Source organism: Haliotis asinina, chromosome 15, assembly GCF_037392515.1.
Source record: "Haliotis asinina isolate JCU_RB_2024 chromosome 15, JCU_Hal_asi_v2, whole genome shotgun sequence".
NCBI lineage: Eukaryota > Metazoa > Mollusca > Gastropoda > Lepetellida > Haliotidae > Haliotis > Haliotis asinina.
The window spans coordinates 44,544,927-44,570,654 of NC_090294.1; the positions used below are offsets into that span (position 1 = coordinate 44,544,927).

Sequence of the window (25,728 nt, forward strand, 5' to 3'; positions counted from 1 at the left end):
ATCTCACTGCTTCAGTGTAATCATCGTCCTGCTATGAACCAATTCCACAAGCATACTTGACACACCCTTGCCTACTTAGGATGTGTGTGCTGTTTCCAAGCTACAGTCTGCCTCACAGTCCCTGAATTGCATTATTTTCCCATCGACCCAGCCCTTTATGCAGTGCTGAAGCACTAAATGAAGCAAGTCTAGATTTCCCAAAGTTCTGAATTTCCCATCTCACTGGGGTTCTTAGTCTGTTGAACAGACCCTGAAGCAAATATATCCAAGAAAGCCCTTGCAAGTCTAGAAAATGTGGCAAGTCGAGATTCCCTCAGCTTCTGGAAATGAAGAAAGTCTCAGGGCTCCTTTTCATCATACTTCTTTTTTAACTGAACGTTTTTCAGTAAACTATATTCATTTCAGAGACCAGTTGTTAGTCTATGGGGGTCCTTTTCAGTGAGTGAGTGAGTGAGTGAGTGAGTGAGTGAGTGAGTGAGTGAGTGGGCGGGCGGGCGGGCGGGCGGGCGAGTGAGTGTTTTTATGCCTCTTCGAGCAATATTTCAGCAATACCATGGCCTGGGACACCAGAAATGGGCTTCACACATTGTACCTATGTTGGAAATCGAACCCAAGTATGATGAGCAAATACATTTCAATAGCAAGTGCTTGTTTCTGTCAAAACAATACATATCCTGAGACTGGGTCTAAGTGTGTTAGTGTGTCAGGTGAAATCAGCAGGGAAAATAGTAATGAGTAAGAAATGTGCACATGTGGGTAAACACTTAGTAGTTATCTACAGCGATTACCATGTCATTGTCAATAAAAAAATAAATGAACACTCAGAAAAAGGATAATGCTTACCTAATGACTATCAGTGAATATAAGCATCTTGTCTACTGAAGACATTTTTTCATATGACAATGACTGTGTTAGACACTCAGACACAGACATATGAACACATCATTCCCTAAAAAACACCAACAACCTAAAACCAAATCAGAAAAAAAGACTAGTTATAATCACTGTGACTTCATTTTCCCTGGTAACAAAACATATCAGAGAAAACATTCAATGTTGTTTCGTATTAAACTTACACTTTATTGAACTTAATGCTCAACAAATATAAGCAGTATTCATACACACTGACAACAATCACTAGACACGCTTAGGTTCTGAAGAGATACAATTTTGACAGTAACAAACAATCCCATTTAAATATTAAGCCCAGTGAGAAGAACCTGGGGACATCTACACTTGCCTTACTAGACCTAGTCTATAGAGGAGAACCCGGGGACATCTAGACTTGCCTTACTAGACCTAGTCTATAGAGGAGAACCCGGGGACATCTAGACTTGCCTTACTAGACCTAGTCTATAGAGAAGAACCCGGGGACATCTAGACTTGCCTTACTAGACCTAGTCTATAGAGAAGAACCCGAGGACATCTAGACTTGCCTTACTAGACCTAGTCTATAGAGGAGAACCCGGGGACATCTAGACTTGCCTTACTAGACCTAGTCTATAGAGAAGAACCCGGGGACATCTAGACTTGCTTTACTAGACCTAGTCTATAAAGACCTTTACTGAATGTTACTGAAAATATCATAAATTACTTTTTTTCAAAATAGAAAGGACACATGAAAAGTGTCAAATCAAAACCTAAACAAAACCCTAAAAAAAACCCAAACAAACCAAAAAAAACCCCATGAAAAATGCATTTTGGAATGTCTCTTAATGCCACCACAAAATCCATGCAAGTTGAATAAATACCTGTGTCCCTTTAAGCTTACTCGTATATCACAATAAGTTATTTGAAATGCACGTCATATGTGAAGCTCTACATATATTTTATATAGACTCATGTTTATTGTGCGTCCCTCATGCTCCGTGACGAAAATCAGGAGAACATGACAGACAGCATTACTTGATCAACTGAAAAAGCCCAGCCACATCTGGAGTTGTTATAAACCTCTTTGTTACTGTGACATAACCGCTGTAACACTTGGTAAGTTTGACCTTTGTCCACCTGTCTCTTGTCAATCAGTCAGCTGTTTCTCTTTATCAGGTTCACTGTCAAGGCTACAGTTTGAGCCATAATTTAACTTAATTCTTATTATCATTTAACTTGTGAACAAGTGCACTAAACATGTCAATATCATTCTCCATGCCATGGAATTTCATACCATTTAATTCTCTCGAGGATTTGGGGATTTGAAAATGACACGGGCAGGCACATGGGTAATTATAATGTGGGAATTCTATCAAGTCTGAATTTTTAGAAGATTTCAAGGTATTATCAGCTGATTATGACATTATTTCCAATACTATGAATACACTGCCTCCCACTTATTGGTCTTGTTATATAAGAAATTCAACTTACTAACACAAATTTTAAAATTTACTTTTAGTTCAGGAAATTTTAGACTTGGGAGGCATGTTGTTGATGATGATGATGATGATGATGATGATGGCCACTAAACAGGTCAAACTAGATTTTCCTATTGTATCCATAATCATTTGTCTAATAACAGTCAATGGCTAACTTGCAGTGGCTGTGACACCCTTACACATTATACAAATGATACTGAAAATGACAAACTGTGAACACTAACAAATTTATGACAACAATATATTACAACTTGTGCATGAACCTGCATGAATGAGTGAGTATGAATCTAAATATTATGAATATTGGGGCACCAGAAATCAAATTACTTTTTCAACTTTCTGCACTCATGTAGGATTTACTAATTGACATTTAGCATGACAAGTCTACCATACTTAAGAATGAAGCATGCTTGATCATGATGATACAACATATTCTATATGAATGTTACAAGTTACTGCAGTGGCAATGGGAAGTAGTGTTTTTAATCAACATCATGCATGCTCAACCTTTCCCATCAGTACAAAAAGGTTATCTGCCCTGTTGGTTGTAAATGACCAGACCATGACACAATAAAGAATTCTTCACTCGTATTCATTTAACACCAGATCACAGACAGGTATGGGGACATATTCACCTGGTTTTCATAGATTCAATATTCATCATAACTGCCTACACACTCTTCCATCAGAAAAAAGTGTAGAGAATGGGAAAAACATCACATTCTTTGCTGTTTAAAAAGTGGCTGCAAATAATTCAGTAAAACAATACAATCAATCTGATTCGGCTTTAATTTGCAATATCCACCAGATAAATCACTAACGGATATAACAGGTATAATTATTATTAACATTACTACTGTTAAGAAACACAAAATTTATTATTAACATGGTTTCAGATGAAAGCACTTGTTTCACGGCACACGTACAATATTCAAAATCTGTTTACATCCTGATACAGGTATTTCATATTGCAAGTTGATAGGGGAGCAGCACTAATATCTGATACTTGCATGCTTCACAGTTCACATAAGAAAACTTGGAATCTAATCTTCACTCACAATGCTATGACTTCAGTATCACTTGCCATGTTGCAAATTATTCAAGAATCATATATGAAAAACCTAGCAGAAAACTACTCAAGTAAACATCACCTTCTTGTTTTTTCATAGTGATAACCTCAGTATATCAGTTTAAAAGGAATTCAAATAGTAGTACTGCACACTTGCCTCAGGATCACTGATTATGACGTGTGCACTTATATTACATAATAGGAAGGTGAAATCCTACCACTTAATTGATCCAAAAATATTTGTATGCACAACATATCCGAATCTCGATTGGCATTAAATTAAATCATCCATTAAATCAAAATTCAGTACCCAGCACTAATAATATGTTAATATAATGCCAGTCTTCACGAAAGGCGTATTTCTTGTTTTCTGCGCCAATATTATGGTTTAAGACTTAGAATTTTGACAGCTCACTGTTGTCGTCCTGTTTAAATAATCAAGGCTGTAAATGACGTTTAAGTGGCCTGTGCACTTAGATAAACAATGCCTTGGATAGTAAACATCATAAATGAAGCGACAGGCAAAATAATAATAATGCATCATTAATCGCGTGGCACAAATTCTATTTCTAGCCAGCTGTCAGCGACGAGACAATGAATGGCCCAATTTTCACAACACGTCTCTGTTTTCAGTGAAATTGAGCATCATATGTCTTACCATTGAGGTCCTCGCTTTGGTCTGGCCTCTGTGTTGACGCCATGTTGAGAAACACAGCTCAAATGCGGGGAATAGCTCTCAGAAGTATTTCTATATCTTCTACGTTTCACCAGTCACGACACTTTGTTGATGTTTGGGGTTTATTTACAGTGACGTCAGAAGACTATGTGTCACGTGATCGCACCTAGCGGCCTCTGCCATTTGGCACGAAGGTTCTAAGGGGGGTTACTCTGATATCAACATAGACTTTAGGAGGTTTTTCGCTATTTTATAAAATTGGCATCTGCGGAATGGTGTATTAAAAACATTTAAAAAAACATATTGAAACAGTACGAAGTTAGTTATGCGTGGGAGGTTTGCGAAGGACTACGTAATAAACAATCTAGTTATGACGTCACTATGTCAATTGTCTGATGACGTAACAAGCACAAACAAAGTATGTTCACGCAACAGAATCAAGTTCACTTTATTTGGGAAGAAGGGATGTCTAGTAAATGGTTGCAAAAAGCAATATATGAGATAACTGTCATAACATTAACAATGTCCCCAATATCGGTAAAAGTGATAAGGTGATGGTAAACAAAGAAATAAATATCAAAACTCGATAAAATAAATATAGGAATATTTACGTTGAAAAAGAAAACAAGCAATTAGATGTTTAATTAAAATTAAATCCACAAAAGATTATTTCTCATTTCATCTCTGTGATAAGCGTTACTTCCACGTGACATATATCAACAAGTTTAAAGTTCGCAACGAGTTGTACAGCCAAAGTCACATTGTACTCAAGTTGATAAGTACAAAACTATTCTTTCAGGTTCAAGTACAATTGTTTCCGAATTTACACTTATTTCAGACCTAAACCATTTGTTTCTAACACCTTTCACATTGTTCTACAACCTTGAAAGAATTGTTGTAACTTTTTTTTTATTTTTAAAACAGTTGAAATTAATTACAAAGCATATATAATCACATCCATTGTCAAGGGTTTTCAAAATAACCGTGGCAAGTCTAACACAGTGACACAGGAGGCGGGTCACGTATTGTAGTCACGTGATTAACCTACCTCAGTGGCTATGCATGCCTATCCGCAGGTACCGCTAGTTACAGGTGGCGGGTCGCAGACGTATTACGTCATCGCCTTATGTAATGGACTTCTAAGGAGAGCCGCGCTTTGTGCGTGGAGATGAATAGCTTTTACACTTTTAGCATGTTTTTCATGTTATCTACTTATAAATGACAGCTGATAGTACGTAATTATCGCGGAAAACCGTCTTGAAGGTGATAAAACGAGGTGATGAAGTTGATGATGATTTCTTGTCAAATGTCATCTGATACGATGACGATGTTATTTACGATGACAATGGGGATGACAGTAATGTCAATTATGATGAAGACGAAGATGGTGGCGATGCTGATGAAAATGACGATGACGACAACTGGGATGATAGTGATGTTGACGAAGATGACGACGAAGATGATGACGACGATGATGACGAATCTTACATCAAAGACGACGAAAAAGATGGTGAGGTGATGGTAGTGTGCAGGGGTGTGCAACTCACATATTGTCCCGTATGTTTATCTATGCAAGCACACACGAGCAGATGGTTGAAAAAGTATTTGAAAATGTGTTTGACATCTGTGCATTTGACATTGAGATGTATCTGGATGAATTCAATATAGAGTTTGTAAAGACTACACAAATATATGTATACTTCTGAACTGAATAAAAATATGTGAACAAAAAGAAGAAATACTAAGAGTTATATTTTTCTACTTTTCTGGGGTCTGCCAGTCTGTCTCTCAAAAACCCTGGAGAACAAATCGAAGAAAATAGACCCACTTGGTGTCTAAAATGGTTTTGATTTTATATACGAGCACATACACACGCACACACACAGACACACATACGTACAAGAAATACAACATGAAAGTGATTTAAACAATACGGTCCAAATGACCTTCCATTCCCTTTTTTCTTACACGAGTCAAAACAGACAATTAAATTCGGCTCAACCCGACGTACAACCAGTTTTCTCGAGGGAAAGTGCACGAAATCGTCACGTGACTGAAATCGACAACACCTTGCTGTCAGATAGTAGATGACACCTCCCGTCTGCTCTACGTGCCGGAATGTTGTGATGACGTGTCGATCTGCACGTGACCCCGTGCGAGGGGGTTATGACCTGAAATGTACATGCAGCCTTGTCGTGTCGATTTGCACTATATACACACACTATCAATTTAGTATCAAACGTAAGAATGGTAACAGGACTATATGCGTCTGTAACAAACAAAAACACGAACAAACAAACAAACAAACAAACAAAATACAAAAGAACAGGACCAATAAACACAAAGAAAATCACGAAAGAAAGAAAACGAAAAAAAAAACTCACAAAAAACCCACTACAAAGACCCATGTATCTACGAGGCAGGATGCTCGGATCACACTCAAAAACCTATTTTGGTGTGTGTGTTCATCTACTGTTTCCGTGAATAGTCCATGGGTATCTACTGAGTGCAGTGGAATGGTGAATGTTTCAAACGAGCGTTTTGTTGCAGATTGGAATGTGTATGATCATGAAGACTAGGAGAAGTAGGTGGCCTAGATGTTAGAGTGTCCGCTCGTCGCGCTGGAGACCCGAGTTCGATTCCCCAAATGGGTTCAATGTTCGAAGTCCATTTCAGGTGTCCTCCGTCGTGGATTTGCCGAAAGCGGCGTAATACCACACTCACTGTCCAGTAGAGGGGGACACGCCCATTATACAATGCATGTACAGCACATATACTGATGGAGCGCCGTAGAGTCGGCAGGTAATATAATAATCCTGGGGCTCCTTTCACAAAGCAACCTTTACTAATGTTAACCTTTACTCCCATTCTTTAACACTGCACCAAAGTTACCTAAGTCTAAGGGAGTTAAGGGTAACTTTAGTAAAGTTTGCTGCGTGAAAGGAGCCCCCGGTCAAGTTGGTGACAGAAACAATCTACGTTTCTTCATTGCAAGAAATGTATACGTCCTTGACATTCAGTGTCTGATGTTAAAGGTTGATATAGCTTATGTTCTGATGGACACTTCTAATGATATTTTGGTAATAATGATTTCCATATTTCGTCATAAAATGGGCATTTTAGGATAAAATATAATTCTGTTTCTACAGTAGGTACATTACATAACGGACATAGGCGTTCCTCTCTCTTTAGCCCCAGTTTACGCTGCATTACACTCGTTAGGCAGTGATTAGAACATCTTAGAAAACAAAGGGCAGACGGATAGCGTTTCACTCATATACTTGATGGGTAACTTTCAAAAGCTACCGCAGTTTTAACTGACTCATATGCAGATATAATTTAGAGAACTGATTTAAACTTTCGATCTACCGCTGCTTGAACCACTGGATGACGGAAGGGATGCTGTTAACCCGTTGATCAGGCCACACCGACCAAATGCATTTTCAAAGAGAAGGGTTTTAACTCGAAAGGTCCAACAATCAACACCCTTGTTCGCTATACACTTTTCATACTGATAAACCTGATGCAGTATAACATTGTTATCGTGACAGAGTAATCTAACCCAATGCTTATTAATCTTGACATAGTGATTAACCTTGATGGAATATCGCTCAAAGTATAACATTGTTATCTTGGCAGAGTAATCTAACCCAATACTTATTAATCTTGACATAGTGATTAACCTTGATGGAATATCGCTCAAGCTCTCCATGAGCTACAAAATTAGGAGTTCATCTACTGAGATGTTGTAGGAGTTTACAAAAACTTTTCTGAAAAGCCTCCATAACTGGTGCCGGATGGAATCCCCAGATTTCACTGCCATACGTAAGCACAGTTAAGGTTTTCACGTCAAAAATATGAAATAAAGCATGAAATGGTAGTTTATCAAACTGAGTGATCTTAGACCTTAACCACAAGACTTTGAGACTTTGATGAGCAAGAGTTTTTAGAGTTTTCTGAGTCTTGTACCAAGAACCGGAGCTAGCCAAATAAACACCGAGATGTGTGTAGTAACCACTTCTAGGGATTTACCATTAAACCCGAGCCTCTCATTGGATCTTAAACGTCCTCTTTCCTGAAAACAATTACTCTGCTTTTATTCTTATTGACGAGAAGTTGACACTTATGACAATACAAACAAAACTTGTCTAGTCTCCTTTGTGGTCCCTCAACATTGCTATCAATAATAGCACTGTCATCTTTAAGAAGTAAAATAATAGCTGGATAACACCTACGGAGATGAACCATTGATTGTCTTCAATTAAGAACTTAACAACATCATCTAACCCCCCCTCCAAAAAAACCAAAAAAACCAAAACCAAAACCAAACAAAACCAAACAAAAAAAACCAAACAACAAAACAACAAAACAAAACAAAACAAACAAACAAACAAACAACAACAACAACAACAACAACAAAACAAAAAAGAAAAACAGAACGTAAACGGCGAAAGTTGACATCCCTGACGAAACCCATATGCACAATCAGAGATCACCAAGAGAGACGCAAGCTTTAACATTTCTGTACATATTTCATTACATATGAACCTGTGCATTCGACCTTTGATATTGCCAACCCGAAGCTTCTGTAGCAGATCTATAGTATAAAGGTAGACATCTCTCTCTGTACACAGCTCCATAAACTGCTTGACTATAGTCGTAACTCTTCTTCGTATTAAAATAAGAACCATTCACACATTATTATTTGATACTGTTGTCTATATGTGTATGGAATAATCTAAACAGTTTATGACTTTATTGGTTGCCCACTTTCATATATAAAACCAGTGGGTCGCGTGCGCTTTGCACGCGCAATTATCCCTTGATTGTATAAAGCTTTCATTATCTCTTATATGAACGATCATGCGTAATGTTATGTGTTATAAGATATATGTGTTATAAGATATATGTGTTATAAGATATATGTGTTATAAGATATATGTGTTATAATATGTGTTATAAGATATATGTGTTATAAGATATATGTGTTATAATATGTGTTATAAGATATATGTGTTATAAGATATATGTGTTATAAGATATATGTGTTATAATATGTGTTATAAGATATATGTGTTATAAGATATATGTGTTATAAGATATATGTGTTATAAGATATATGTGTTATAAGATGTATGTGTTATAATATGTGTTATAAGATATATGTGTTATAAGATATATGTGTTATAATATGTGTTATAAGATATATGTGTTATAAGATATGTTATAAGATATATGTGTTATAAGATATATGTGTTATAAGATATATGTGTTATAAGATATATGTGTTATAAGATATATGTGTTATAAGATGTATGTGTTATAATATGTGTTATAAGATATATGTGTTATAAGATATATGTGTTATAATATGTGTTATAAGATATATGTGTTATAAGATATATGTGTTATAAGATATATCTTTCCCTAATGTGTATGTATATGCATTTATATCGATTATCATTTAATGAATTAGGCATCTTAATTTAGATGTTGTACGCACACGCGCACGCACATGCACGCACATGCACGCACGAACGAACACACACACATTACTTGTCGTAATTCTCGCTCTCCCTAGGCATGAAAGTGTGTTTAGGTACATCCCCTATCTATCTATCTAGCTTCCTCTTTAGTAATACAGATGTTGACATTTTATATTAAAACTGTTTGTGTAGATTTCATGTATTTATATTATTGTCAATCTACATCTCGCGTATTTCTATTTATCAATGGTATCCAAGTCTGTAAGACACAACACAGCTGACAGTAAACTGCATGCTCGGCTCCAATCGTTCCTCCTTTTCTTAGGGTATAACCAAGTTCCCAAATATTGATTAAAAGCTTGATTATACAAGCATTGACCGCTGAGGACCTTTTCTACCCATTATCAAGAGGACTAACGTAGGTTCGATAGATGACATAACAAGACATAAAAAACGTATATATTTCTAAATAAAGTTACTTGCATGCTATGTAACACAGACTGCATGATACGTATAAAATGATATATTTTGAGAGTCTGATAAGTTTAGTGGAAGTAATTTTCTATTTTCCGAGGTGTAAAGATTTCCAAGGATAAAAATAACGCCTAGAGCGCGGTATTTCAGAGAAAAACAAGCGCATTATTCTTCGAAAGGTAATATTTCACTTTCCTTAGAGAGGCTTATCACACATCGCCTTTCACACACTTTCGTTTTATGCCAAAATTAAATAATTTCCCGCCGAATTTAGAGATTGGGTGAAGCGCCATGAAAATACCACGTTTTGTCGGAATTGATACCGCAGAAATATTCATGCTGTTAATAAAAAGACAAAAAGGATAACATAGTCACGTATCTATTTAAGCCATTTGTGAAAATGTATATTTTATGTGATGAAGCTGCACTGAATCTCACATGGAAAGGAAATATGATAAGTTGTTTTGATAACTATTTAGGGACTCTATATGCGAAGGATACATGTGTATGTAATATTATATTGTCAAAACCAAGGACTCGTCCTAATTGAATATCCCAAATATTCAGAAAATAATCTTTATCGTCAATCAAAATGTTAAACGACTGGTGGCCGCAGTAGTAGCAGCAGCAGCAGTATTAGTAGTAGTCGTATTTGTAGTAGTAGTAGTGGCTGTAGTGGTAGTAACTGTAGTGAGTGTGAGAGTTTAGTTTTATGTCGCATTGAACAATATTCCAACTATATAGCGGTGGTCTGTAAATAATCGTGTCTGGACCAGACTGATCAACAGCATGAGAATCGATCTGCGCAACTGGGAACCGATCACATGTCAAGCAAGTCGGCGTGCTTGACCACCCGATACCGTAAGTCGCCTCCTACGACAAGTATGAATTATTGAAGGCGAATATTGAATTATTGAAGGCGACTTATACGGGTCAGTAGTAGTAGTAGTAGTAGTAGCAGCAGCAGCGGCGGCGGTGGTGGTGGTGGTGGTGGTGGTAGTAGTAGTAGTAGTAGTAGTAGTAGTAATAGTAAATGTAATGATTGACCCTGGACGGGACAATCCAGTGATTAACACCATGGGCATCGGTATCTACACCAATGGGATACCATGACACGTGGCAACCGGGTCAGCGAGTCTGACCACCCGATCCCTTATGATAAACATGGGTTGCTGAAGAGCAATTCTAAAATGGACCTCACAGCCTCTCAGTAACCATTCGTAGCATAAATTAACATTAATAGTAATGACTTGTCTGTAGGACACTGCTTGGCAACGCTGATTTCTTGACTTTGTAAGTGGAACAACATTTGTGTGCATTCCCAAAACCTTTGTAACAAACCCCATTACGGATGCCGTTTCAACAGATCCAGTAAAAGAAGTTCTCCTAACTTTTCACTACTAATTTGGAATTGTTCAACCAAAATATCGGCTTCGCGTTACTGGTTATTGTCTCTCCGATTATATTGATTCGTGACTAGTCGTTTCAACCTTTTATCGAATTGACGACAACGGGGAAAACCTATTAGTTATGAAACATGTTATCTCTAGAAGTGAATATACGAGTAGCTGAGCGCCTTGTCCGCTGAACATATTAATCTCCAATGAGCCAGACTCTCGCTTACGACGTTGCATTCGAATATTTTATGAGTGTTTCCAACCCCCCGGTAGGCCATTTTGTAAACTATTTGTGATTTTCTCAGAACATGAACATCAGGGTCAATTTTAGGATCTTATCGGGCGGTAATTACTTACAGATTAATTGTTGTTGTTTAACTAAGCAGCATTCCTGGTTTGTGATGTCTGGCTGTTAGGGCTGGAACGGGTAACCCCGATACCCGGGACGGGTGGTTAAGGTTGGACCCGGGTACCTATCTCTGTACCCGGACTCCTTATGATCATGTGACTAATAGAATAAATCTTGTAATATGGTATTTCTTATGATTAAAAGGTTGTAATGTCTTTGAAGACTTAGACATAATGTACAGTCACTTCTTTTGAATATAATACATGGTTAAGATATTGCCAAAAAACACTCGAAATGTTAGCCTCCGACCTGCAGAACATATTACCATTTATTCCAAGTTTGATGTCAGGAATTAACATAACGGGTGTCCGGAGAGGGTAGGGTAATAGGGGTTGGGTAACACGAGTTGAAGATTTGTACCAGTACCAGCGACCGTCTGTTAATACTCAGGAAAACTGTAGCTCAATTAGGGTTGGAGAACAATGAGAAAATGACCACGTCTTTTCATATATGCGAGCGACAGGAAAACTGGTAATTAGCTCTCTGTTGTGCAACTCTATTATGCATGTAGTCGTACCAGACGATCCAGTGACTGCCAGTATGAGCAGCGGCCTTTGGAGGTACGATAACGTGTGTCAACCAAGTCAGCGAGTCTGACCACTCGATCCCATAGTCTCCTGTTACCACAAGCGTGGATTTCTGAAGACCAGTTTTATCCAGATCTTCATGCTCTCTCATGAGAGAAATCCACATGCAGCCATTTATCGTTGTGGTGAGGTAAAACTGAGAAATGTATTTCCTACTGAATTTCCTACATAGTCTCTTATCACGAACCCCTCTCAAAATTATGTACACAGAACTGAACATATGTATTTCTGACTGATTTAAACGTATTTTATCCACTTGAAAAGGACAACTTCTCCAACCTAGAACACATTTTTTCTTTTACAAACGTAATTTACAATACATTCATCAGCATTAAGAAAGAGAAAACATTTAACAAATCCGAAATTTTTGTGCACTGCACACACACACACACACACACACACACACACACACACACACACACACACACACACACACACACACACACACACACACACACACACGCTGTTTCACTGCTTTAAAAACATTTTCATACGCATTTAAATCATGATTTTTGTGCCGCATTAAAGAAAAGGTACTGTTATTTTATTCACCAAGAATCATAAAGAAGCATGTGATTCACTTTGGATAAAACAGCGATTCTGCAAATATGATTTGAATGAGTTTCGCTGTTTGCCTCGTTCCAAGGGTGTGTGTGTGTGTTAGCCCAGTGGTTGAAACGTTCGCTTGTCCCGCCGAAGATCCGGGTTCGATTCCCCTCATGGGTACAGTGTCCCCCGCCGTGATACAGATGTAATATTGCGCAAAACTAAACTCACTCACTCACTCTCTTTTACTGCCAAGTCATTTCACAATCTGGTGGTTGAGGAAGAACGATTCGTGAATATGTTAGTGTCTTGTCGAAAAATCTTTGATTTTATAGACACTGCTGACATAAAATGAACATTGTGACTAAACTGTAGCATGTGTAATACCTTTTAAAGACGCGAACGTTAAATCATGTAGTATTTTAAAGAAGGAGGAAGTTTTCGCTTCCTTCTGCGCTCTGTCAAAATTTCTCTAACCGTGTCACATATAAGACAGTGCTTGATGTGGCGAAAATATTTTGTGGGATTATGTATTTCTTTCCATGTAATTTTACACTTCTGGCAAAGGTTACATCATTTCAAAAGGGACCTAACTCCTTTGGCTCTGTCGCTATTCGTCACCACTCGCCCCTTTCCGTAACCGCTTTATTCGGCTTGTCCCGGTGTAACAAGAGTGGGTCACGAATGAAACATCTGTTCCCTGAAGCCTATTGTGTGACGCCACTATATCATTTGGTCCCCCATCTATTGAGGATGAACGGAGTGGTGAGTGTGTGCGTATATGTATATGTGGGTGCGTGAGGCTTTTACCAATATTCCAGCACTATTACCGACGGGAGGGGTGGGGGAGGGGGGACCACCAGAAATAGCCTTCACACATTGTACCCATATGGGGAATCGAACCCGGGTCTTCAGCATGAAGAGCAATCGCTTTAACCACGAGGCATCGGGGTGTTTTTTCAAATTTTGTTTTAATTTTCACATCTTTTCAAAGTACAGGCCACATGTCACATGTTATAATCAACAAAACAGGTTAATAACTGCATGCTCTGAACACTTTCAAGAAAAATATGTATCTGTGTAAAGGTTTCTATACAGCCATATACATGCATGTATGCCAGACACATAAAGCAACTGTGTATGCAAAAATTTATCAAACCCGTGTAGACACATAAGAATTTAAACTCAGAGATTAGTGACAAGTATCCAACATGAATGCACGTCAGTGGTTTCGTCCTTGAGACGAGCAATACGTTGTTGCACGTGCATTCCGGGAAAAAGAAACAGAGCAAATGAATAAAAAACAATACTGTCACTTTGGAAAGCCCACCCCCCTGGCCTTGCGATCGTTAAAAAATTATATGGGTATTGAAACGCATAGCATGTCAAGGCTAACGTCTGCACAACGTCATGAGGCCATTGGGGTGGTCCTTTCGGTGAATGTCTCAACGACAAGTTGTTGCACATTTCCACTGCCACCGGAACACCATTTCTGCACTGCTGAGACGCTACCTGAACTCAAATGACGTCATCGATCGGCCACGTTCTGGACGTCCGCGTGTAATAACACCAAGACAGGACAGATGGAAAAGTTCGCCACAGGTTTCAAACTGCAGTGATGACTGCCCGGACCATCCCAGGACTTCGCCGTATTCACCCCAACAGAGTTTACGCCATCACGGGACCAGACCACGACGTCACGCTATACTTCCTATCCTGACACAACGTCATAGACAAGCTCGCAGAATGTGGTGCCGAAATCATGTCCGCGGACCCTTGTTTTGGTGGAGAAATGATTTCACAGATGAGTCCAGGTTTAACATTTCCCATAGTGATGGACGTCAACGTGCCTATAGACGAGTGGGAGAACGTTATGCACAGGCCTGTGTCTTGGAGACGAACTGCTTTGGTGATGGTTCCGTGATGCTTCGGGTGGAATAACAGCACACCAAAGAACTCCTTTGGTGGTTGTTCATGGCAGCGTAACTGGTGTGGGCTACAGGGATAAGATTCTTCTACCTGTGGCGATTCCTGTTCTGCAACGTTATAGCCCTGGGTTAATGCCCGCCCTCACAGGGTGAAGAAAGCTATGGGTTTTTTGCAACACCACAACGCTGACTTATTGCTTTGGTCTGCAAATTCAGAGGATCTCTCCCTGATAGAGTATGTTTGGGAGGAGATGGATCGACGTCTACGCCGTCTTCTTCATCCGCCAGATAACGTCCTTGACCTTGCAACAGAACTTGAGAGCATCTGGCGTGACATCCCACAAGCCTTCCTTGCAAGCTTGATAGGCTCTATGACGTCGCACTGTTGTTCTCAATGCCGATGTGAACACACCCGTTATTGAACTTATGACATGGCCGTTTGATCCCTGTCCCGTTTGTGGACTCGTGACGTCATTGTGATTGACTTTCCAATTGAAATTCCCCCGACTTGTTATGGTCTCATGATCCCTCCATTAAAATTTATATGTACCTTTGACAATGTGATCGTACTTATCACTTGGATAATATTTTGACAATGCGCAGTGCCTAGTATATATTGCTGTAGAGCCTTTGCTTGTCTTAAATGTTAGATAAGGACTATATCCAAGGCAGGTAGTACATTACTAAGCAAATAAGGTATGCAGTGATGACCAAAATTTTGTAAAGCTATCATATGAACAGGTTGCAAAAGCTATACATCTTGAAACATAATAGTATTGGGAGCAGATTATAAAATATTCTTTTGGTCTGCTACAATTCCACACTTCCGGTTGTGAAAAACTGTCTGCTTCATCAGAAGCAAAAAGGATCATTTCGATTTTCTTTTAATCCAAAATGTATGATTTGTGGAGTAAGTGTAATATACTTATTCCAGCATCAGACATGAGCCACTCTTCAATTTTCTTCCCAATTCTATTTATCAAATTACAATCCCCACAAAGGTGGAAAATAGGTTCATTTAGGTTCATTAGAAGTTTTACAATATGTACACAGGGATGAGTCACTGGCTTTTATTTTGTGTAGATGACAATTTGTGCCTGAGATATTATTACTAATTTTCATTTGGAACCATCTTAATTCTGTACTCTGTGTTCATCTAAATGAACTAATGCTGTAAGTTCTGCAGTCAGATTCATCAATGTTAGATTCAAGTGTGGTTTCCCATTTTAAATTTGAGGCTGATTTCTTGAATTTTGACGAAAGAAGATATAAAACAGCTTACTACCCTTTTCAGAATGTAACAGTTGTTGAATATAGTAAGGAACTACATTCAATTCTAATGATATGTTGTCTGAGTTAAGGGTAGCAAGATTATATTGTTTTGTACGTGTTTCACACAACTGACCTTACTTTTTAAGTTAAGAAATTGGTATTGCAAAGCAATTTACCTACAAATTCATTAAAATCTAAAATATTTTTCATCCTTATCCAGTAGATCTTTAACCGACATTACTTACTTCTTTTTACCAATCTGAGTAGGAAGGTGTTTGATCACCAATAATTAGTTTGTTGTTGAACCACAACGGAAATTTCAGAGCTTCCTTAGCACATGGTGATAGTTCCAGTAAGGTTTCGATGTCCCCTGCCCACGCCAAAAGTACATGGTTAGCGGGATGTCGTTGACGTTGCATGTTTGGCTTTTATACACAGCAGCATGTTTGGCTTTTACTCACTGAAACACGTTTGGCTTTATCGCACTGCAGCATATTTCGCTTTAACACATTGCAGCACGTTTGACTTTCGCACAGTGCAACATGTTTAGCATCTACACATTGCAGCATGTTTGGCTTTTACACACTCTAAAGCATGTTTAACTTTAACATACCGCAGCATGTTTGGCTTTTTGCACACTAAAACATGTTTGGCTTTAACACACTGCAGCACGTTTGGCCTTTACACATAGAAACATGTTTTGCTTGTACACAATGCAGCATAGTCGGCTTTTACACACTGAAACTAGTTTGGCTTTCTGGCTTTCTCACATTGTATCATGTTTGGCTTTTACCCACTGAAACATGTTTGGCTTTAATGCACTGCAGCATGCTTGGCTTTTATGCACGACAGTATGTTTGCCTTTGACACATTGCAGCATCGTTGGCTTTCACACATTGGAGCATCTTTGACCTTTTACACGCTGACACATGTTTGGCTTTCACACAATACATGTTTGCCTTTTATGCTCTGAAACATGTCTGGCTCTTTTCTACACTGCAGCATATTTGGCTTTTAAAACATTGCAGAATGTTTGGCTTTCACACTTTGCAGCATGTTTGACTTTTTCACATAAACATGTTTGGCTTTTATACACTGCAGCATATTTGGCTTTTACACACCGAAACACGTTTGGCTTTATCCCACTACAGCACGTTTGGCTTTCACACATTGAAACATGTTTGGCTTTTTCACATGAAACATGTTTGACTTTTATACACTGCAGTATGTTGAACTTTCATACATTGCAGCATGTTTGACTTTTATACATTGCCGCATTTTCGGCTTTTATACACTGAAACATATTTGACACTGCAGCATGTTTAGCTTTTTACACGCTGAAACATGTTTGGCTTTAACGGACTGCAACAAGTTTAGCTTTTACACACTGCAGAATGTTTGGCTGTCAGGCATTGCAGCGTGTATGCTTTTATACACTGAAACACGTTTGACTTTCACGCACTGCAACATGTTTGGCTTTTACAATCTGCAGCATGTTTGGCTCTTATACACTGCAGTTGATTTCTCTTCTTTTACATACTGCAGAATGTTTTGCTTCTTCACAAGTCAGTTCTAGGTCTCTTTGACCATGGGTAGGTGAGCCAACGGTTGGAAAATCATTTTCTTTGATACAATGACACTTTTCCTAAACATCACACGAACACAAACGCACGTACTTCCATCTCACATCTGTTTGCTTCCTGCATGGTTTTCATACTAGAATTATCATCCGACAAATGACATTGTGTACCTAACCAGACTTTTTCACCATCATGGCAATGAAAGATGACAGACACACTATTCAGTACAGTTAGTGTACCGTATTTCCTATAACGAGTGTCAGTTAGAAAAAAAATGGAAATTTCCTGATACATTTGAGTGTGTAATAGGCATTTGTCACTTATACGTGTCAGTAGTAGATTATTACAGTTCAGGACACAATAGCATTCCTAAGCCGAATAATTGCATTCCTGAGCCGGACAATAGCATTCTTGAGCCGAACAATAGCATTCCTGAGCCGAACAATAGCATTCCTGAGCCGAACAATAAACATTCCACAGGTGAGAGCCTGAAATATTCAGGCTCTGTCAGGTTCGTCACAGTTCTGAACTTGAATAGCATTCCTCAATCGAATAACATTCCTAAACCAAACAATAGACATTCCATAGCTGAAAGCCTGATGTATTCAGGCTCTGTGAGGTTCGTCATAGTTAGGAACGTCAATGACATTCCTGAGAGTAGAATACACATTCCAAAGGTGCACACTTTAAAGCACTTAAGCTGTTTAAAGGTGTGGTGTACAATATACGTTCCATAAATGGGTGCATTCCATAAATTCTGGAAGAGGTCACATTCCACAGTGCTGACCTTGGTGTGTCTGAAAGTAGCTAAAATCATTTTGTAAAATATTCATGCTATTAGTATTCTATCCCTGTAGCGCGTTAACCAACCAAATTGTATGTGTACTACTCTATATCCAATCAAAAAGCTCTTGCTCTAAACAATCCTATGATGATGTACCTTCAAGCCATTTCAAAATCAGTTTCATTGCTGTCATAGACAAGAAGAGTTTGAGAAAAGTGTCTCTCTGCTTACAGTCAATATGACACAGAAGTTGTTGGACATTGGACATGTAGCCTTTTCAACAGACCAGTTACTTACTACTGCATTTCAAGAAATGCAGGATGTGCAGGATATTGTGAATACTCAGGTACAGTTGCATGAAACGATGATGAGAACAAGCGAATGGTACAAAAGCACATACTCAGACATCACAGACCGACTGAAAACCTTAGAACTTCCATCAGTATCGCCTGCTTTTCTGAGTTTGCTGTTGGATTACACAAAACTTTCTGCCACCTCTACTGATGAAAAATCAGTAAAGAGAAAGCGAAAATCTCCTTATACCCCCCGTCCTAAAGTTAAGAAGACTAAAAAATTAAAGGAAAATAAGGAGCAGCCAGCAAAGTCGATGAAAGTTTCACATATGAAGGAAAAGAACAGAGGCCAGAAGATGCAATTACAGAAGAAATCCACACCAGCAATCCCTCTGCAATCAGGGTAAGTGTATATGTTTTATTAAATGCGTCCCTGTATATGTTTATGATTCTGAATTTTTGTAAATTTTATTTGTTTTCCTCTTTGTGATTTTATAGAGAAATGCAAAAGGATAATGCAGCAGCAACATTTTCATTCCACATGGTTGATGGTCCCACCTTAAATGGTCTGTGGTTGGATTATACTCAACTCATAGAGGACAGAGAGCAACAGGAGAAACAAGACACCTCTGATTTATCCAGCAATAGCTCACATCATTCAGAAGATCCCTATGAAGAAGAGAAACTTACTCCCCTTCAAAAGAACTGTCATATATGTCGTCACAATAACATGTTGGAACACATGAGTTGTAATAGCGGACAAGTTCTGTGTCATGTGTGTTGTATGGATCTCATGAACTGTATGTGCTATCGTGATCCAGCGGGGATGATGAAAGACATGATAGTACAAGACTTTGAGGGACATATCCTGACTGTGTAAATTCTGATTATTTTCACTTTAAACAGAGTACTGAGGACACATATTCTCTTCTTGTTGATACATGAGAAAGAAGACATTTTATGAACATAACGTAAGCATTAATATTCATAGCTAATAAAAAACCTTTCTGTCAATAAAATGGAAGGAATCTCATGTTTGTCATGTTATATACATATTGTGGAGTTAGTTTAATTTTCATTAATTCATCATGAGTTCACAAAAGAAGAACATCACAGAGTCAAAGCATTGAAAACGCATTAGCAAACTATTATTTTAATCCTCAAAAGCCAGGAGCTTATTTTGGTCCATCTAAACTGCGTGATGAATTGAAGAAAAGCAAGCAACATGTTATCAAGCTAAGAAAGGTGAAACATTTTGTGAAAAATCAAGATGCCTATGGTTTACACACACCAGTGAAGCACAGATTTAAAAGGTTAAAGATAAGGGTCAATTCTGTGAATGAAATGTTTGATGTGGATCTGGCAGACCATTCTCGCAACAGTAAAGAGAATAAAGGTGTTAGATATTTGTTGGTAGCTGTGGACATTTTTTCACGCTATGCTTTTGTGCTTCCTCTAACCAACAAGAAACCAGAGTCAGTGCTGAAGGCTTTCAAAGATATACTGAAAACTAGACAGCCCAAGAAAGTTCGTGTTGATGGTGGCAGTGAATTCAAAGGTGCATTTCAATTGTATTTAGAGAAGAAAAGCATCACTCTCACCATTGCACGGAATGAAAGCATCAAGAGCAATAATGTGGAACGGTTCAACAGAACATTAAAATCTTTGATCACACGTTATATGACTCACAACAATACCAAACACTACATGGATGTTCTGCCTGAACTAGTACACAACTACAAAAATACTTTGCATTCTTCTCTACCCAATTTATCACCTGCTCAAGTGAATAAAGGAAATGACTTAAAAGTGTGGCAACATGTGTATGTCAAACCTTTGTTGAAACAGCTCAAAAGTAAAACCAATTATCATGTGAAGAAATTCAAATATAAAGTGATCTTGTTCGCATTCCATATCTGAGAAAACCATTCAGCAAAGAACTTGATTTGAAGTGGACACAAGAACTCTTCAAAGTAGCTCACCGTTTTAAAAGACAAGAAATTCCACTGTATAAACTCAAAGATTTTCATGATGAAATGATCAAAAGTACTATTTATACCAGTGAATTGCAGAAGGTCAATAAAGGAGAAGATATTGAGTGGCAGGTGGAGAAGATTTTAAAGAGGAAGCGCATGAATGGAAAAATGTTTCCTTTGGTGCGATGGTTAGGTTGGCCAAGTTCCTTTGACTCTTACGTGGAGGAAAGTCAGCTGAAAGACTTGTAATGGAGAAATACGTGTTTCTAAAGTCTTTAGACTCAAAGAAAGAATACTTCAAAGAGAACACACCATATCATTTTAGAGTGAAACTGAATTAAAGACTGGTGTTTGATGGATTCTGGGTTGTCTCTTTGACAGAGTTGAATTTTGGGAAACTGACTGATGTGAACAAAATCCAAGATCCATATGTTGATGTACTGTGTAACTTATGTGATAGTTCATTGGTAGGTGATAGTCAGTTACCTTTGTTGAGACACATTGATTTGAGAGAGGGGCCTAATTTTAAATTTGCTAATGAATACAATATTCATGTCAAGGTAAAAGAATCTCAAGACATTGAAATCTGTATAAAAGCAAATGATGGAGCTGCTCTTTCCTCACTCTTGACGGAAGAGACTCACCTCACACTTCACCTACAATGTTACCCTTTTACCAACTGACATGGATTCTTTACCTCTGTATGTCCCTGATTACAAGAAATGGCAGAATTACTTTGAAAAACACATGACAATGAGTTCTCAACTGGTGAAAGGAAAAAAATCAACCTTATGTCATTGCATCTCCTCAACCTGACGATTCATCAAAAGAAAAGTCAAAAGTCATCAAACTACAGATGGCTTCTGAACCTCAAAGTGTTGTGGAGAGAGCAGGTGCCAAAGAGAAACGACAAAAGTCTTTAAAAAGAGCTGCAGGTGAGCAGGTAACCACAACCAAGAGGATACGTCTAACAAGTACCATCCCTTCAAAGACTGCTCAAGTTCTGAAGTGCAATCCAGTGAAAGAGAACGATATCTTCAGTTAACACTATGGCGTTGCTGACAAGTAAAAGTTTTGAAGAGATTGTTCCTGAATCTTTAAACCTCTTTACCCTGCCACCTTTTCAAACCTGTGTTCAACAACACTTCTTTGAAGATGTGCGTCCAGTGAGTGAAATTAATGATTCAGCACCCTTGGAATTCGAAATTTCTAATACTGGCAGTGACTACATTGATTTGAAGAGGACAAGATTACATGTAAAGGTTAAAGTCACCCATGCAGACAACAGCTCTTTGGTGGACAAGGAACACATTGCCCCTATTTGTCTGTTTTTGCAATCACTTTTCTCACAACTTTCAGTTTATTTGAATGGACAGTTGGTTTCTTCAGCTAATAATCACTATGGGTTTAAAAGTATAATGAAAGCCTTGTTGAATTTTGGAGCGGAGGCAAAGTCTACTCAACTGACCTCGCGCTCATTCTGGCTCACAACACCTTATTTGAAAGCAGCTCTAATGCCCTCTACCCATTCATCAAGTCTGATGTGAAGGTCACTAGCATTCCTGTGTCTCAGTTAACACATACCATTGACAATGTTTCGAACCCCATTGCTAACCGGTACACTGTTGGATTTGTAGACAGTAGCAGTTTCAATGGAAAATATGATGGAAATCCCTTTAATTTTCAATCTAGCATGATTAAAACTGTTAACCTGTATGTGAATGGAGTCAGTGTCCCTGGGAGAGCCACCCCAGCTGACGATGCAGACACCTATCTGAACATGTTTGATAACTTGAAATATTGGAGACAAGACAGAGGAAACTTCATTTCAAGAGAGGAGTTCCTGCTTGGCAGTGCTCTTTTTGTTTACCATCTTGATGACATAGGCACTGACTATCTCAATCTTGTGAAATCAGGAAATGTGAGATTAGAGATTGAATTCAAATCTGCTGTGACTGAGACATTGAGCTGTGTCATCATGAGCGAAAGAAATTCCATCATAGAAATTGATAAAGCAAGGAATGTATACATTAAGTAAACAAGATGAAAGCATCTGAGCTGAAGTGTGCCATACAATGTGACCCTGTCTTACAAAATCATATCTTGGGTGTGTTTGCTAAAGATACCCTACCGGTACTCACATCTTCTATGATAAGAAGAGGGGTTGGACTTATTGTGAGTACAGACATCAGTTACACGAAAGGACGTCATTGGGTTGCTATGTATATTCAAGGAAATAGAGCAGAATTGTTTGATATTTTAGCTGAACCTGTACATGGTGATGTATTTGACAGTTATTTAAGGTCATATGTTCAATCATACTTACACAGTAGCAAACAGTTACAATCTATAGACTCAAATGTATGTGGATTCTATTTCTTGTATTTTTGGCTGTGTAAATTCAAGGCTAACTGGAGTTTTCAGCGTTTCCTCCACCAGTTTGAAGTGAAAAATGTCATTTGGAATGATATGTTTGTATCTCACTATATTTGTAACTATTTCAAATACTGTACCCCTTCCTGTCTCAATTGTTAATGACACTCTGCATCAATTTTGTATAAAGAATAAATTAACAAAAATAAAAATAGTTTAGTTTAAATCCTGTGATTGTTGTTTGTATAAAAGAGAAGTGATGTGAGTTTTGAACTCACTATTTTGATACTCTGTTAAGACAGGCCAATACCATGTTTGATCCAGCACCCAACCTGATCATTTACTGCTATGCAGTATGGCAAGAAATCTATAGTGAGTTAGAGAGATCAATTTCAAATATTCGCTTTCAAAATGCACTACCTACGGAAGAAGAACTGAAATCTTACTCTCAAGTATCAGTATCAATGTTTGATAATTTTTGATGATTACATGAGATCAATTTGTAAAAGTCCATTGTATTTAGATCTGTATACCACACTCTCACATCATCTGGGAATCTCAGTTATCAACATTATGCAAAGTGCTTACCCAAAAGGTGAATGTAGCAGAACAATATCACTGAATACACATTATTTTGTGTTGTTGTCCAACCCTCGTTCAGCACATGAATATAAAATTTTAGCATCACAAATATTTCCAGGACCAGCTAAATATTTTACTGAATCATTTCAAGATGCAGTAGGTGGAAAGAGATATGGTTATCTTGTTTTGGATGTTTCACCCTATGCTGATGAACAGTATGGACGATTGCGCACCGGGATATTCCCTGATGAGACATGTACAGTGTACCTACCAGGGATATAAGTTTGCATGAATTAAATATGCACATGTACAGTCACAACACACCATTTCACTTGTAACCTTCAAACTGAACAGAGGTATGGATGTTTGTGGACCATTTGAAAATTTTGATGTGGAGCCAGATTGTGCTGGAATAACAGGTCATTCACCTAATGGGGAGAAGTACAGTGATAGACTAAGGTCCTTCAACAGTTGGCCAGTTCAAATGAAACAGTCTCCTAAAGCAATGGCTGAAGCTGGATTTATCTACACAGGCAAGTCGGATAAAGTGTACTGTTTTAAGTGTAAACTTCGTGCATCTCGCTGGATACCAGAAGATGATCCTCTGTCTGTGGCTATATCAATATGGTAGCAGCTCCTAAGACAAATCCTGAAGCATAGGAAATGGTGACAGTAATAAAAACCTTGTCTATTGGAAACCAAATCAGTTGACAGAGGAGCAGCAGTCCTAAAGCATCAGCATGTGTCCACTACCTGAAAAGCATGCTCATTTTTTAATCAGTGTTAACACAAGCTAATCCTGCACAGAGAAAAGCTATGCTGACTCATGCTTCATCTGAACAGTTCATGACAATTATTACACTTGTGTATAATATTCTTAAGGGAAACATTGAGGTTACAGACGAAAATATAACCAACCTGTCTCGTCACAAGAAGATCATTTGAATGTTAGTCAGCAAAAGTGTCAGCACACGCAGGAAACGTGAGCTCATCAACGCGTACCATTCAATTCTACCTATTTGCATAAGGAGTTACCAAGCCTATCTGTCTACAGTACAACATAAGCAAGCCTATGATTCTTTTGACGAGAGAAACCTCTTTTGTCATTTTATAGAGAAATGCAAGAGCATACTACAGCAGCAACATTTCCATTCCACATGGTTGATGATCGCACCTTAAATGGTCTGTGGTTGGATTATACTCAACTCATAGAGGACAGAGAGCAACAGGAGAAACAAGACACCTCTGATTTATCCAGCAATAGCTCACATCATTCAGAAGATCCCTATGAAGAAGAGAAACTTACTCCCCTTCAAAAGAACTGTCATATATGTCGTCACAATAACATGTTGGAACACATGAGTTGTAATAGCGGACAAGTTCTGTGTCATGTGTGTTGTATGGATCTCATGAACTGTATGTGCTATCGTGATCCAGAGGGGATGATGAAAGACATGATAGTACAAGACTTTGAGGGACATATCCTGACTGTGTAAATTCTGATTATTTTCTCTTTAAACAGAGTACTGAGGACACATATTCTCTTCTTGTTGATACATGAGAAAGAAGACATTTTATGAACATAACGTAAGCATTAATATTCATTATTAATAATAACCTTTCTGTCAATAAAATGGAAGGAATCTCATGTTTGTCATGTTATATATATATTGTGGAGTTAGTTTAATTTTCATTAATTCATCATGAGTTCACAAAAGAAGAACATCACAGAGTCAAAGCATTGAAAACGCATTAGCAAACTATTATTTTAATCCTCAAAAGCCAGGAGCTTATTTTGGTCCATCTAAACTGCGTGATGAATTGAAGAAAAGCAAGCAACATGTTATCAAGCTAAGAAAGGTGAAACATTTTGTGAAAAATCAAGATGCCTATGGTTTACACACACCAGTGAAGCACAGATTTAAAA

At 38.1% G+C, this 25,728-nt stretch overlaps 1 protein-coding gene across 1 annotated transcript in view; it reads right to left on the reverse strand.

The window, feature by feature from the left end:
- Positions 1-4,268, reverse strand: part of LOC137265266 (BCL2/adenovirus E1B 19 kDa protein-interacting protein 3-like) — a 42,741-nt gene extending 38,473 nt beyond the window's left edge. The window contains exon 1 of the mRNA XM_067800620.1: positions 4,097-4,268. Within this exon, the coding sequence (XP_067656721.1) occupies positions 4,097-4,139 (43 nt within the window). The 5' untranslated portion in view covers positions 4,140-4,268. The remainder of the gene's footprint in view (positions 1-4,096) is intronic.
- Positions 4,269-25,728: the final 21,460 nt, after the last annotated feature.